Source organism: Haliaeetus albicilla, chromosome 11, assembly GCF_947461875.1.
Source record: "Haliaeetus albicilla chromosome 11, bHalAlb1.1, whole genome shotgun sequence".
Lineage (NCBI taxonomy): Eukaryota > Metazoa > Chordata > Aves > Accipitriformes > Accipitridae > Haliaeetus > Haliaeetus albicilla.
The window spans coordinates 10,735,873-10,751,244 of NC_091493.1; the positions used below are offsets into that span (position 1 = coordinate 10,735,873).

A 15,372-nucleotide genomic window follows, 5' to 3' on the forward strand; every position below is an offset into this window, starting at 1 on the left:
CTCTGCTGGGGCTGGCTTCGTGTGGGCCACCGGGATGGAGGCCTCACCCCCCCCGCCGGCGGGGATTCTCCGCGCTGGGTTTGTTGGGATTCACGATATTTGGTTGGTCTGCAGAACAGCGTCCCGCCCCGTCCCTCCTGTCGTGCTGCCGGGTCTCGCCGCCCTCCGAGCCCGCGGGGCCCCCCCGCAGCCCGCCCCGCTGCGGCGCTCGGCTCCCTCAGCGCCGCACGCTCCGCCGAGCCGCCAGGGGGCGGGCGGGGCGGCGCGGCGCGGCGCGGGGCGGGGGCGGCGCTCTCGCGAGAGCTGCCGTGGATCGCCGGGCAGCTGTGGCGGCGCTGGGCTGAGGGGAGCCGAGGCTGAGTAAGCGCGACCTCACCGGGGACCGCCGGGCGCTGCGGCCGCGGTGGGGGACGGGGACGGACGGACGGACGGACGGGGACGGACGGGGACGGGGACGGGGACGGGGTCCGCCGCGGGCCGGGCTGGCGGCGGTTGCGCGCAGTGGGGACGGACAGGCGTTACCTTGCGGTGTGCGAGGGGGGGAGGCGGTGGTGTCGTTACTTCGCGTGAGGGTTTTCTCTCGGCAGTCCCGGCGTCGCCGCCCGCTCGCGGCCGGTTTGTGAGAAGCGCGCGCCCGCCCGCGTTAGCGCGGAGGGGGTGGCTGCACCCCCCGCGCGTGGCGAGGCCGCGTTTCCGCGCGGGCGGGCGCGCAAAGCCGGCGGAGCGCTGCGGGGCCCGTCCGCTCCGCTCGGGCGGCAGCCGCCGCTGCCCGCCGGGAGGTGAGGTCTCCTGCGGTCCGGTCTTCGCGGGCGACCCAGCAGGAATCAGCTGGAAGCTGCTCAGGCGGGCCCGGCTTGGGTCGGTCGTGACCGGGCAGGTCAGTCAGGGAATTAATTACAATTGTGTGGTGGATCGAATACGAGGACGCGGGGTTTTTTTTTACTGACCTCGCTTTCTTTTTACGCCCGTGAGACGTTAAGCTGCTAGCACGCCTGAAGTCATCTCCCTCCTTAACTGAAAAGTCAAAATCTTTTGTCAACAGCTGCGCTTTTCAAAGGTTGCATAAGCAATGACAGCCTGGCTTAAAAACGATCAGGAGCTGTCGCGCACCGTGTTTACTGAAAGTTTGGAAAATGTATGTTGTCAGGTAATTGGTAAGTGGTTCGAGCCAGAGCTTTCAGGGACTTTGTTAGGCATTCTTTCAGTTTTAAACTCGGTATTTGTGGCTGAGATTAATGGGAAAAGCTGACAGAAGAACAAAGTCGTCTTCCGCTGGGGTTTTAGGTAAGGAATGCAGTCACGGGAGGGGGAAAAACCGACAGTCATGTAAAAAATACCATCTGTAATGCTGCGAGTGCATAAGGTTGTATCGATGGATATACAAAGAGTATGGCAATGCTATCTTTGGGGCCATACACTTCAAGCAGAGCAAGGGGTTTGTCAGTTGTTTTCCAAAAGGTTTTAAATGCAAAAGTCTGAAAGATAGTTGTGTTGTAGTGTAAAATCTGTGTTAAGATAACAGTGTGTCTTTTCCACTCTGGGATATCTGCTTTGGCATTGCATGTAATTATGGCATAGTGATTTCAGGCCTTCAGATATTTTTTTATTTTAGCTTTGGGCCTGCTGTGCTGTACTTAAATATATTCACAACTGGTGGAATAAAATGATGATTAGACTTCTTGTCTCAGCTGCACTGGTGACTTGTGACTCTTCAGAACCCAGCTCTTGTGAAAATGTCTCGGTACACGTGCTTTGTGCACCGACCAGCCGCTTCCAGGGCTAAAATAGACTGAAAAGGCAGTTGTGTGTGTTCAGGTCTGTGGCACAGATCCAATACGGTGCAGGCAGATAAAAACTACCTGAATTTTAGAAAATGTATTACCTGAACTTTTTTTATTATCAATCCTTAAGGGGTTAATTTCATTGTCCCTCTTACTCAGAACTGTTAGAGGTCATTTTTTCTGGATGTGGCTTGTGACTTACAAAATACAGCGGTACATACTTGTTTCATAGTAAAATAATCCCCCCAGCAGAAGCTCCACATAGATACTGGCTCATGATTTTGATGCTGTACTGTATAAAATGCTTGTTATGTTTGGATGATAAATGGAAATTTCTGAGATTCGGCTTGCATACTTACAGTACTTCACTCCCTGACCACAACTCCCACGAACCTAATTTGGGACAGTTACTTAAGGGGAACTACTGTTTTTTGGTGTGGCAAAATGGAAATGAAGAGGGATTTCAGTTCAAACAAGCCAGCTGGTTTAAAACCACATGAAGTCAGGTCGGAGAGACCTTTGGAACAGCCTGCCTCATCCTGCCAACTGAAAGAAATCATTCCACATTTATGAACAGAGTCTTTTTGACGTGATTTTTTGTTCCCTTCAGAAGCTTTTCCCCAGCTAAAGCTTGGCACGGCCATCTTTTTGAGGTTATTCAACACCCGTTTGAAATGGAAAACAATGATCTTCCCAAGCGGCAGCGGGGATGGTTGTGCTGAAAGTGAAAAGCTGGTAAAACCAGTTTTCTGCTGGCCTGTTAGCAAACTGTGTAGCGAGGAAGGGCTGTTCCTCCTCCTCTGCTCCCCAGCCACGTGATATGTAATTAAAATCTAAAAAAATGATTTTTGTCCAGCAGTTTCTGATCTACAGATCAAAGCGAAAGAAGACAAATACGGGGAGTAAGACCTCGGGGGTGGAGGGCAGGCAGCCTGTCTGAAGACTGGAGATGGTTCGGGGCACCAGGAGAAGTAAAACCGTGACCAGGAGTTTGGGCTGCTGGGTCTTTGCAGTGACAACTCTCCAGTGTGGCTTTTGGGCGTTAATAGAAACGGCGATTAGGAACAATAATGTTATCTTCCTGCCTCACTTGGGCAGTTCTTTTGGTTTCACAGCTATAACATTGCTACTGGTTGCCGGCAGACAGGTATGCAGGTGCTTTCCTCATCTGCGCCTGAGATGGTGGAAGCAAGAGTAGGCGTGGTAAGAATGGCGCCTGCAGGTGTCATTTCGGCCCCTCCAGGAGCGAAGCGCGTCCGAGCGGAGCGGCTTGTTACCAGAAGGGTTTCTGGAACTTCAGGGGTGCAGCGCTGGCCTGGGGAGCCCCTCGGTGCTGGGGTTTCCCCGTGGCTGCTGTGGGCCCGCGGCCCTTGCTGCCCTTGTCGCCGCAGAAGACGCCTTGGCGCTCGGGCGTGCTCCCTTGCGTTTGTTCTCTGGAAGGGGCGGACCGCCACGCTTCCCGAAGTCGCAAGCGGCAGCGGTTTTGTTGCGAAGCGTTCTGGTTTTGCGGTTTAAACTGCCGGAGGGATGCTCGGAGGCACTTGGTGTTTTCGATGAGAGGGCGGGGGAGGGGAGCGGAGCGGAGCACGGCTGGGGCGCCGCCGCCGCCTCGCCGGGCACGGCCAAAATGGCTGTGCCTCGGCCCGGTCCCCGCCCTGCAGAAAGGCTGGCGGCCCCGGGCGGCGCGGGGCCCCGGCCCGGCCCGGCCCGGCCCTCCCGCGCCCCTGCGGCCGTTGCGGGGGCGCGCGGGCTGGCCGCCCCGATAAGGCGCGGGGGGCGGGGCGGCGGGCGCGCGCCCCCCCCCCCCCCTCCCGCCTTCATCTGGGTCGGGTGGCGTCCGCGGCAGGCGGCGGGCCGGCCTTTGGAGCGGGACTTGCGGCGCGACCGAGGACCGCCGCGGGTGGCTGTTCGAAAGCGTTTCGGAGCCCGTGCTTACTCTGCGGAATAGGGGGCTGAAAGTGGAAACGGCTTGATGAGCAGGACGCTGCTGAGTTGCTTCCTTCGCTCGGAGAGTAAGTGCAAGTTCAGCCGAGGGGGGGTGGGGGGTGCGTGTGTGCGTGCATCCCGTGACGCAGTGTGGCCACGGTGGGGTGCGCCGTGGGGTTGGAAACAGTTCGATGACCTGGAAATTGCCAAAACTGGTGACTCTGTACTGCAACCGCGTATCCTGTCGCAGAAGTGATTGTATTTTCCTACTGTTGAGCCGAAGTGTATCATCTCGGGCATTTCAGAGCACCGGACCTGGAAAGGTCTTAACCTCCTAGTGCTGCTTGGTGGTAATTGGGAAGCAAGGAAATAGGTAGTTAACCCCACTTGTTTTTGTTAGAGGCTTGCAGAAATCGAAAAGAAGGATGGGTGGACTCTCATCCTCAACAGTAGTGGTAGTTTTATTGATTGATTTTTAACAAAGCTTAAGAACAGCCATTTTACAAGAGCCGGCTGGCTGGAGGAAAGCAGCATTCATTATCTCTGTATACATTTTGGAGAGAGAGACTCTTGCAATCAAATGAAAAACCAGAAAAGCAACAAACGGAAGTATTTTCAGAGATCATTAGAGGAGCATGTGTAAGTTTCTCAAATTTGACTGTGCCAATATGAAGTTGCTAACGCAAAATGTGAAAAAGTAGCATTTCTTCAGGCTTTGAGCCCAATTCCCTAGTGGCATAAACTCAGAAAACACATAAATGGTAATGCAGCATACTTTGGACTTGGCATTTGTAGATACACAGCTTAACATAATTTTCACAAAACTCTTAAGTACATTATCTACTGTGCGAGCAAACATCGCAGTTACATTTAGCCTTTCAGACTTCGACTTGGTTATGCAAGAGTATGATGAATGAAATAATAAAGAACAATACGATTTTTTGGTCTACTTCTGAGTATATGATAGCTTTTAATGTACCTATGACATCCTTGTTTTCTTGTCTGGGTGCATCTCCATCTGCCTTTGCTTTAATAGTTTTAGATTACATCTGAGAGCTAGGGCTCCCACTTACATTTTCCTGTAGGTTGTACGTGAGAGAGTTGACAAACAAGGTAAAATCTAAGGGGTGTTGTGAAGAGAAAGCTTACCTTGTATTGAACATCACTAGCATGGTAAAGATCATGAAACCTTACAGAACTGACCTGTGGATGAATTAGAGTATGCAAATACAAGGACAAAACTGGCATTAATAGCACAGAATGGAGAATGACATACGTTGGACTTCTGCACCCTGCCTAATTTGGTGTAAAATTAACATAGGCTTAAAAAATAAATTAAAGTTCACTTCTCTTGTAGTTGTGCTCCGCGATTCCTAGAAGATGAGCTGTTATGGCGAGAATGGGATTCAGCTGCATGCAGGGACTTGGGGTGGCTTCTGTGCCTGCTCTGTGGCTGGGGGCACCCAGGGGACAGGAGGCCCATGGTGTGGAGGGAACCAAGGGAGATGCAATCTCTGCCACGGCCTCACAGCGAACCTTGCTTTTTCTGTCAGCTTCCACTTGTGAACCACTCCTAGCCCTCTGCTCTCTGAAATACACAACTTGGATGTATCTGGTGCGTCTTGGCTGTAGAAGGATTTTTGGGTTGCACTTTATATGGTCCTGGGGCTTGGAAATTGCAGACTAAATAGTTGCTCAGTAACAGAAGCTCCGTGGTCATCCTGTCATATTCAAAACACTCTTTTCAGTTTCCCTCTATGAAATATTTAGATTGGCACATTTGTATGCTTTAATTAATTCTGCTGGGAACTTCCATAGTTGTCATTGCTGAAGACTTGTTTTAAATGTCTACTATGAATCTTTAGTTAGTGCTTCAGGAACCCCATGAAACTAACAGGAGAATTGAAACTCTTCAGTAACAAAATACCCACTGTTTAGAAAAAATGCTTATATTGATGCTTCTCATTTTTACTAAAAATCCATATTTAGTTTTTTCCCCATACTTGCAGAATCCATACCAGTGTAACTTCTGTAGAAATTTTGTATCTGAGCCCCTTTTATTTGAGGATATGCTGAAGCTGACTAAGTTACCGTGGCTGTGACCATGACAAAAATAATGGGCAGCTGCTATAAGTTTCAGCTTTTGCAGCTTAGTAAAGAGTGATCTGCGTATCAACACTTGGTTTTTCAGTTGATCAAAGTGTATCAGAATTTTCTCATTTATGGGAACCAGTTCATTTGCCTGCAGCTGAAAAAAGGGTGACTGAAGCATTTCCTGCCCCTCGCAGGGCCATTCTCCCCCAGCTCCGGCAGAGCTGCTGAACTTTGCCTGAATCAGCCCTCAGCTGCTGGAGTTTGCTGGCTAGACATAAGTGCCAGAGGAAGGGGAATGGCAGGGGAGGATTGCCTAAGCTCCTGTGGTTGAAGCTGTTGTCAAATACCTGTTGGTTTTCCTGTGATTGTGCAAATCCCACGGGCTGAGGTGTTGGAGAGACCATTGTCGCTCCTGCAGAAAGCTTCATCTATGTTTAGAAAACTTGCATCGGTGTAGGGTCTTAGGGGTTTTTTTTTTGTTCACCTTTATAGTGAAGTAGAACAGATGGTTCTTCATGTGATGCCCTTCCTCTTCTGTTGAAGAGGAATAGAAACTATTAAGAAGGTTTTTTTTCATTGTGTTTTAGGAACACTTCAAGAATGAGTCCACCACAAGATAGGAGTAGAAATTCCTGCAGCAGTGAGCCTCTGGCAAAGTGCCTTCAAGCAAAGAAGGACTTGGAAACAGCTATATCTGGAATTGTCAAAGCTGAACAGCAGATTAAAGAGAACTGGCGGGAGGTAATTTTAACCCCTTTTTAGAAAATGTTTTAATAAGTAACATGACTTTAATGACAGTTTTTATTATTCCAGAGTACTTTCTATGATGATGATGATGGTCTGAAGTTTTCCTAGAGGCTTGCAAGCATCTTGCTGTGTAATTTGGTTGTGCTCTTGATAAAGGTATTCCTGTATTACTAGCTTAGGCATGCAGAATTTCCTAAAGCTGTTGGTTGAAACATCAGAATAGAGAGATACTGCAAATAACATCGTTCTTTGATATTTCTTTAAAGGTAGCCTTGGAACTTTTACCAACTTGAGTCATGTGGTGCTGTGGGTGACTGTGGTTAGTTTTTGAGAAATAACTTGCTCCAAAAATACCACTTATCTATGATAAATATTATTTTGTAATCAGCGCAGCATATGTTTGTTCATACTGTTTGACAGATGTTCTAGAAATGGTACATGTTACCTTACAGGTAAAAGCGAAGATTCACAGCCACATAAGCCGCCACCTGGAATGCCTGCGCAGTCGTGAAGTTTGGCTGTTTGAGCAGGTAGATCTCATTCAGCAGCTGAAAGAGGAGGCATTGCAGCAGCAGGCACAGCAGCTCTACTGGGTAAGATTTGGTTGTAAATTGTTGCACTGGCATTTTTAAGTAAACTTTGTCCTTGCAAGTATTTTCTCAATTTTAATCTTAGAAGCCAAAACAATAACATGTGTTTTGTCTTCCATGCAGTATTTGGGACAATTCAATTGCCTTATTCATCAGCTGGAACGCTCCTATAGCAACGAACTAGCAAACCAGATCTCAGTTTGCCTGGAGAGGTAAATATATTTTATGATGCAAGCTAACACAAGTGGTATTTATTCTGACTTATGAATTTAATCTGATTTTTGTGAAGCCTTTTGGAAGTCTTTTTGTGAAATAATGGACTGATTCCCAAAACATGACAGATGAAGATGATGATTTTTTTTTTTTTTTTTTTCTTTCTGTAACTATCGTCTTGCTCTTTCAGACTGGAAAGTCTTACTCTTAAACCAGAGGAGTCTTCCATCCTGAATTTTGAGGCTGACACATCTTACCTTCGCCAGGCTATTACCTCCTTTGGTTCAATTAAAACGATGGTAAGCACCAAGACTTTCCTGGGTTGGAATACTTGAAAAAAAAAAAAAAGATTTTTTTTTTGAGGCAGTAGTGCAATATATAGCTTGAGTGGATCTTGTGTACGAGTCATGTAGTTTTGGCTGTATAATATATACACAGTGGTTTATTAACTATTGCATGTGGTTCTGATTTTGACTGAGCTTAGATCTAGTTCTGTATGTGTTATTTTAATATATTTAATATATTTTGGCAGAGACTGAGGGAGTGATGATTGTATTCTCACTCTATTCCAGCAACTGAAAAATTAACGTCGCAGTTTTCTATAGATATTAATAGTTATACATCATAGGTGGCTTTCTGCGATATAAGTATTTTGGGATTCTTATGTAAGCAGCAGATCTCCTGTATTATTGGAGATAATTCTCTTAAGGGAAGTGGACTGAAGGTAGTATTTTTGTAGTAAATATTTCTTCATTCAGTTTTTAAATGTTGAGAAAATCGTTAGCCACAAAGAACTGACCAGTTGTAACTGCGCTTTACTTCTGCTTTATTGTGGAATTCATCCTAGAAACTGGACAAAACTGAGATTTAAATTAACCTTTACTTTTCTTTCCTTACAGCAGACCTCAGAGAGAGAGAATACTTCTCCCTGGTTCCCAGGGCAGAATTGTGCCCTGATGAACTGTGAGCAGGTAAGATTAAGACTTGTATCTGTGAATGTTTAATTTTATTAAAGGGAAAAGGAGAACTCAAGCACAGTATGTCACACAAGCGTGAGTAATGACTTCTGTCTGTTTGTTAAGATGTTTGAGTAGCCAGTAACAGTCGCTGTGGTGAGCATTAGTGATCTGATGTTCTAGCTGCTCCAGGAACAGGTGTGCAAGAACATAGTATGAAAGTGAATTTGGAGTGTGACTGTCAGTCAGAATTTTTTAATTGAATGTTCCTTGGTGTTGTCAAGCCAGGACTTGGAACTATCAGATGCCTTTTAATGCAGAAATTCGTGGGGAAATCTCACGTTGGGCTCTGCACGGAAACAGCACCAGTGAAGCAGGGTAGCAAATTAGGAACGGGAATTGTGGTCAGAAGGAGGGTTATGGCTGGGTTACACATCCCAGAACTGTGCGTTGTAGAAGTTGTTGCTTCCTTTGTCATTTTCTCTCTTAAGAACCTGGGATCACAAAACAGTCTATCAGTGCAGTGGCTTAAAGTCATAGAGACAAATGAAGATTTACCTTTTCTTAATTAGAATGGACTGGTTTTTCTTTTGGTTCAGAAATTCTGATGGATGTTGAATGCCTGTTTTGATGTTCACCATAGATTGCCTCAGCAATTGGACTTTCTCATAACCAAGAACATTCTTTCTCAGCAGAAAACATTGTGTGGGACAGTGAGTGCCTCACTTGCTGACTGGTTACTTGGAAGCAGACCTGTGGGTGTTTGCCAGGCTCCTTATGTTCCCAGCACCAATCTTGAAGAATGGGTTACGCAAAAATGTGTGTCAGAACCCAGCCAGGTAAGCCTTTCATGTGCTAACCTGGTTTTTAATAAAGGGGAAAACACAGTGTCCGATTGCAGGTGGAATATGGTGGGAATTAAACCTTCTGTAATTCTGTTCACTCTGCCTCGTGTTCAGCTAATACTTTTGCACTTACTATCAGAATGCTCCAAGCTGTAACTGTGCCTTTACCGAACATTGTCTTTTAATGTTAATAGATGCATTTCAATGTGTCTTTACTAGGATTTAAATGCTTCCAAGGTCTGTTATTTTGAGCAAGCCTGGGGAAATCTGAAAGATTTGGAAAACTGGCTTCTGCAGAATCAACAGCGTGATGTTGCTGGGAAGACAGACTCCCCTGGCCGCAAGGATTCCACCTCTACTTTCAACTCATCCTTTTCCACTGTTGAAAAGGTGGAGGAATTGGAATCCCTTGGACAAGAAGAGATAGACCTTTCTGACTGGCTGCTTACTCCCAACACAGAAAATGGAAGTACTGCTTCAGATGAGAAATGGAAGTATGAATTTAAACCTTTTAGGGAAGAATTTAATTTGAATGATTGGCTCCTCAAAGCTGAAACGTGTACCAGTTGTTGTGGCAGCCAGATCAAAAGTGTGGAAATTGAGAACCTGGGAAATCTGAAGTGCCTGAATGAGCATCTTGATGGAAAGAAATCACCCACTACATCTCCTGTAAATGCTTGGCTTCTTCAGCATCCCCAGGCCCCATTTAAAGTGGAAGATGTGTGCAAAGCTAATGAGCTGTGTGCCACCTTTTCAGAATGTGTGTGTGATGAAAACTGTGGCAAAGAGGCTCTGTGTAAATGGCTTCTGAAGAAAGAAGGGAAGGATAAAAATGGAGTTCCAGTCAGCCAGAAAGATGTACTGAACCCTGAGCACGAGAAGACCAAGTCTGCTGCCAATACTTGGCTTAACCCCGCACAGCAGCTCACGGGGCAACTGGCTAGTGCAGAGAAAGCAGATTATTCAGCAGAGATCGCAGAACCCTTGAAAGTATTGCTCGAAAGGCCTCTGACAAGCTGGCTGGCCAAGTCTGAGCACAAAGCAGAAAGTGCAGAAGAAAAAGCGAGTAGGGAAAAAGCAGATAATAGTTTCAAGACTCCTTTCCTAGACCTCTTGGCTCCATTCCACCTCCCCTTGAATGTAAACAGTTGGGTGTTGACTTCAAACAACTTAGAAAATGCTAACCCACCTCCAGCGGAAGATAAATGGCTTCTACGCAAGAAAGCACAAGTGAGCGTAAGTTTTTGTTACTGCTGTGTCTCAAGCCAATGTGTCAGGTTTATCGTTTTACTGAATTTAATGCCTACCTTCTCTTCCAAATTCATAGCTCTTCTGGATAATGCTGACTGACAATTTTTTAGGTTTCTTAGCTCTTTTAATGTTTTTAGTGATTATTACTTGGTTACTTGAGTAGATGAGGCCAGCATTTAACACAAAACAAGTTAATACGTTTTACTAAATGAAGAAAGTGTTAATCTCAAAGACTCAGAAGTCAGTGTTATTTTTAAACACTTGACAGAATTTGAAGATGCATCAGAATGTATTTATGTTTGGAGATCAGTAACTAAGGTGACTTCTCTTTCAGGACTTTGGCCTTCCTGCAGTTTGTGACCTTTTTGCCTGTATGAAACTCAATGGAGATAAAGAAAAATGGCTGTATCGGACTCCTTTGCAGGTAGGATGCACAGAATGTATCAGAACAGCTGAGCCTAAACAGGACTTGAGGGTACAGAATACAGACACTGGCAGCTAACTGTTGTCGTTGGAGTTCTCTAAATGTAATGTTTAACAGCATTGTGACTTCCTCCCCATATACCTTTTTAACAGCTTGGACCGTTCTACTTTTTCATTATTCCTCTTTTGATCACAAGCCAGGGAGGGAATTACTTACGTTCTTGAGTAAATCACTCTTCAACTGATTGACACTTGGTAAAATCTTGGTAACTTCTATTGTAACTAGAACATGCAATTAACGTCTAAATTTCTAGGCAGCTTCTTTTTTATCTTGGTAATGTATTTACGGCTGACGTGATGTTTTTCCTTTCTGCCGAGATAACTCTTTATCATTGTTTTTGAAATTCATGAAAAAAGTCCTTCTTAGCAGGCATACTTCAAACCCTAAAAGGCAAGATACTCAGTTTTAGGAAGTATTTCAGTATGATTTTTTTTTTTTCCCCAGGATGTCTTATACATGTTTTTTTCCAAGTGTTGCTTTCTGTTTATCCAAGAGAATAACCCCATTTTAAATTTGTTTAGATGTGAAGAACTGGAAGCATCAGAATTATCCCCTTCCTGCTGATCAATCGCACATCATGCTGAGTGACTGCAGCCAGCTGAATTCTTGTGTTTTGTGTTTGGCCGTCTGCTTTTTCTTCTAAAATTGTAACAAAAAGAAAGATTATTCATATAACAGAGTTACAGTGCAGAAGATGCCTTTTCATTAGGATTAATTCTGAAATGTAAACCCACTGAGCATAAGCAATCCGATACTATAGAGGTGTTAGTAAATTCGTATCTTGTTATGGGACTATGTGAATCTTCTTTAATGGGTTGTCACTTGAAGTATGTTGAAGCCAGTGCAAGTATAAAGCAAAATCTCTCTGGTGCTGTAAAAGGTCCACCTTTGGCAGTGACTTCAGAAGTGTTGCCATTCCTTTTAGCTGCTACAACTTTGCCATGAGTTAGGTTCCTGCTTACTGGGATTGCAAGATAACTTAGGCTGTATTTGGAAGCAGTTTCTTTTACTGAGCAGTTGCTAACTTGTATTGGTGTGTCTCCTAGCTGAGTATGTGTAGGCCAGATTTTGAAAAAGACATGAATTTATGGGACCTGACATGTGACAGGAGAATTCATAACTTGGTTTTGAATGAAAACTTTGCTTCCAAATTTTTAAGCCATTCAGAGAACAGGGTGGGGGGTTAATTTTCATGCATCAGTAGATCAGATCATACTGCTTTTAATAACTATTTGAATTTCACTGAAAAAGCTGTAAGATGAAATTTGTACATTTCTGCTAGTTTTAGATAATTCATAATGAACTTTTATTGACTAAACCACTGGAAAGCAAGCATCTTAGCCACATAATATTTGAAGGTAATATTTGGGGAATTTGATGCCTTCTCATCAGGTTGATGTCATGCTCCTTGATTGGGAAACACTAACTTGGCAATCTGCCTGGCTCCCACTGATCCATTTTAAAGATATTTAATCTGTGGGTTTCCATGTTGATATGCATATGGAAGTGGGGTCGAGTAACTCTGATCCCTGTAGCTGTGGACGTAATATGAGCAATGCCTCTTCAGGTATTCGGCATTTTGAGCCCACAGGACAGAGTGTGGAGATGTTAGATGGAAATGTGGATCACGCCTGTCAGCTTGCATGAAAAACTGTGAAGTTACATAGTTTCTGGTGCAGCTTCTACTCACTTAACAAATTGCTCTTAATGACTATAACAATAGCCTCCCCTTCTCCCCATCCCTGCAGCCTGCTTGGGAATAAAAGTGATTGCAGTTCTTCACAACCCTGTAGAAAAGAAATTACTAGCAAGACCCAATCTTGGTATCACTTTTCAGTGTGAACACATTCCCGTCTGGTAGAACCTGTGCATTTGGTTAAAAATAAGTTTTTAGTCTGAGAGGGGGACATTGCATGTCTGAAACCAGACCCCAAAAGGGCTTAACATCAGTGGACCACTCGAGTGGTTTGTACTTTCATAGCTGGGGCTTTCTGCTGGAAGCAGAAAGATGTTTTTGAAGTTCACTTTCCCCTTTGAACGTGTCCTTGTTGTGGCATGGGAAGACTGCACTGTGACCAACTCCAATAATAGCCTAATTTGATTAGCAGTTGAACTTAATGAAGGTGATTGATGTGCAGCCCACCTCTTATAATTCCTTGTAGTTGTCATTGTGTGCTACTTTGTCAGTTCATTATGAGCCTCTAAAACTTGGGGGTATGTATTCCTTTACTTACTCATCTGACTTGTTCTCACTAATTGATATTTATGTAAAACATTGATTTGTCTTTTCCATTAAAAATAATTGCAACCAAAGGGTGTGGTACATCTCCTTTGCAAGATGGTTAACAGAAAATGCTGCGGCATGTTGCCTAGTTAACTTACATTTGGATGTGGCTGCAGCTGTGCTTCCATCCCTGTACTGGACTCACGTGTCTGGGTTCTTTATTCCACCGCTGCCGGCACTTGCACGGAGCCCCGCTCTGAAAGCTGGGAAGCCCTGGCACCAGGTACACACCTAATGGGTAACTCCTGCCAACTACTGCACTGCACTGTAAGCCCCTGGACACGCGGCTGGTATGCCTAAATCACCCAGCCTTCACTCGGGTGCAGTAAGAAACACAGGTTTAGACAAAATGACGTGTTTGTTTCTTACCACTCTTGAATACTTAAGGAAGATTTATGGATTTTAGCAGCCTTCAGTCCTCTTCTACCATGGCTGTAGAACATCGCTGGTGTGGCTGCGCAATTGGAATTTGGTTCCTCTCTGGCTCCTCTGCTGTCCTGGTTTTTGAACATCAGGCTCCCTGCATGTTTTGTTCCTCCTTTGAGGATTTTCCATTCCTCTAAACTCCAGGCTGCGTTGTACCGTAACGAACGTTCTTATGAGACAGCATGCAGCTGGGCCTGGCAGCCTTTCAACCACAGTACCTTGAATTTGCTGTGTGGGTGTGCACACACACAGTTTTTCCAAACGGACTAGAGGTTCTTTGTTAGAAGCAGCCACATGCAGAACTGAACGTGTATCTCGAGAATAGCTTTCAAAGACAGGGAAAAAAATACCGCAGGTCTTCCAAAGACAAGGAAAAGAGAGTAGCCGGAGCAGAGAATGCTTTTCTTGGCTTCTCTGGGTAACAGTTGAAGACCTTGTTTTGAGCAATCTGGGATTATTGGGTTGTACTGAGGAATGGGGTCCTCTCTGAAATGCTTAATTCGATTTCTCTTCCCTCCTGGTGGAGCTGGAGCAATTACCTCCTGCTTCTCCCTCAGCTGAGTTTCTGTAACAAACGAATCCTCCTAACTTGGTTCTGTGCAAAATAACCAAAGTGCTTTCTGGTCACGTACGCATTGGTGAAAGTCTTTAGCTTTATGGCGAATTTCAGGTGGGAGACTCTTTACAAGCCGAGAGCCTGCCTGGCGAAGCCCAGCCTGTTACATCCCTGCCCCTGAGAGCTGCTGCGGGCAGCAAGGGAAGGTGCGCCAGACTTTGGCTGGCCGAGGAGAGGGGGGAAGGCAGTGCCTGATGGGCAGTGATTCACAGCAGCAGCGCAGGCTGCGGTACAGGCTAGGTGAGCCAAGAAAGCAAACCACCATCTCTGTTTGTTACACACCCACAGAGCCTGGGGAAGTCCTTTACAAAGGTGTGAGTCAGCCCTATGCAGAGCCTTGTAACAAAGGCATGGGAGGGTGTGAGTGGCAGCAGAGGTGTCCTTCCCTCGCAGGCAGCTACCTGGAGCAGGGCTGCTCGCAGGGTTCCTGGGGCACCAGCCTGCTCGACTCCTTGGACTGGAAAGTGGCTGTGGTGCAAGTCTGGCAGTGGCACTCACATGGAGGGGGAGGAGACACCCGAGGGGAACACAAGACTGGTATTAATGATGCTGTGAAAGTACCAAAAAAGGCTGTAGTACCCTTTGGTGTCCCTGCAGTGCCTGGCATTCAACAGCACAGGTCAATGCTCATAGAGTACACAAAGCTCCACTTAAAACATACCAATGTCCTATCTAGAATTTATTAAGCACAGGGGTAACCCCCTGTTAAATCATAAAAGAGGCTTTTCCCCCTCCCTTCTCAGTCCCAGATTAGGTCAGAGGAAACACAAGCTACGAACACTGCATCATTTTTCTGCCCTAGCATATGTTTCCCTCCTGTTTTCAGCACTAGCTTCTGCTTCATGGAGGAAGCTGGAGATTTCCTACCACATGACTAGTGATTGTTCAACAAATGCCCCCAACTGTAAGAGAAGTCACCTGCTGACAGGGAATGGTGAAAGGGGTTTGCCTTTCTCTGTTCCAAAGACTATACAAAAGCAGCTTTACAAGATTCAAAAAGCCTTCTTTCATTATACCTGTTGTCTCAGACTCCCTCACTTGCTACCACACTACAGAAAGCTGTCTCAGCTCTATCAGCAAAACTAGATGCCATGACTGGCACGACAAGAGGATAAAACACAGCTCTTCCAGATGGCCAGTCTCCCATGCTCACATTCAC

At 45.7% G+C, this 15,372-nt stretch overlaps 1 protein-coding gene across 5 annotated transcripts; it reads left to right on the forward strand.

Moving 5' to 3' along the window:
* The first annotated feature begins 265 nt into the window (after positions 1 to 265).
* NCOA4 (nuclear receptor coactivator 4) lies at positions 266 to 13,200 on the forward strand. 5 transcript variants are annotated; one of them, XM_069796131.1, is made up of 10 exons: positions 266 to 360; positions 6,389 to 6,542; positions 7,001 to 7,141; positions 7,262 to 7,350; positions 7,542 to 7,650; positions 8,251 to 8,322; positions 9,000 to 9,146; positions 9,372 to 10,382; positions 10,738 to 10,827; positions 11,409 to 13,200. In XM_069796131.1, exons 2-10 carry the CDS (start codon positions 6,402 to 6,404, stop codon positions 11,412 to 11,414), a joined length of 1,806 nt encoding a protein of 601 aa, XP_069652232.1. In that variant the 5' UTR covers positions 266 to 360; positions 6,389 to 6,401; the 3' UTR covers positions 11,415 to 13,200. The 5 variants fall into 5 exon arrangements, with proteins under 5 accessions (XP_069652232.1, XP_069652235.1, XP_069652234.1 ...); XM_069796134.1 differs by lacking the exon at positions 266 to 360 and adding an exon at positions 510 to 528; XM_069796133.1 differs by lacking the exon at positions 266 to 360 and adding an exon at positions 859 to 877.
* The last annotated feature ends 2,172 nt before the right edge of the window (positions 13,201 to 15,372 follow it).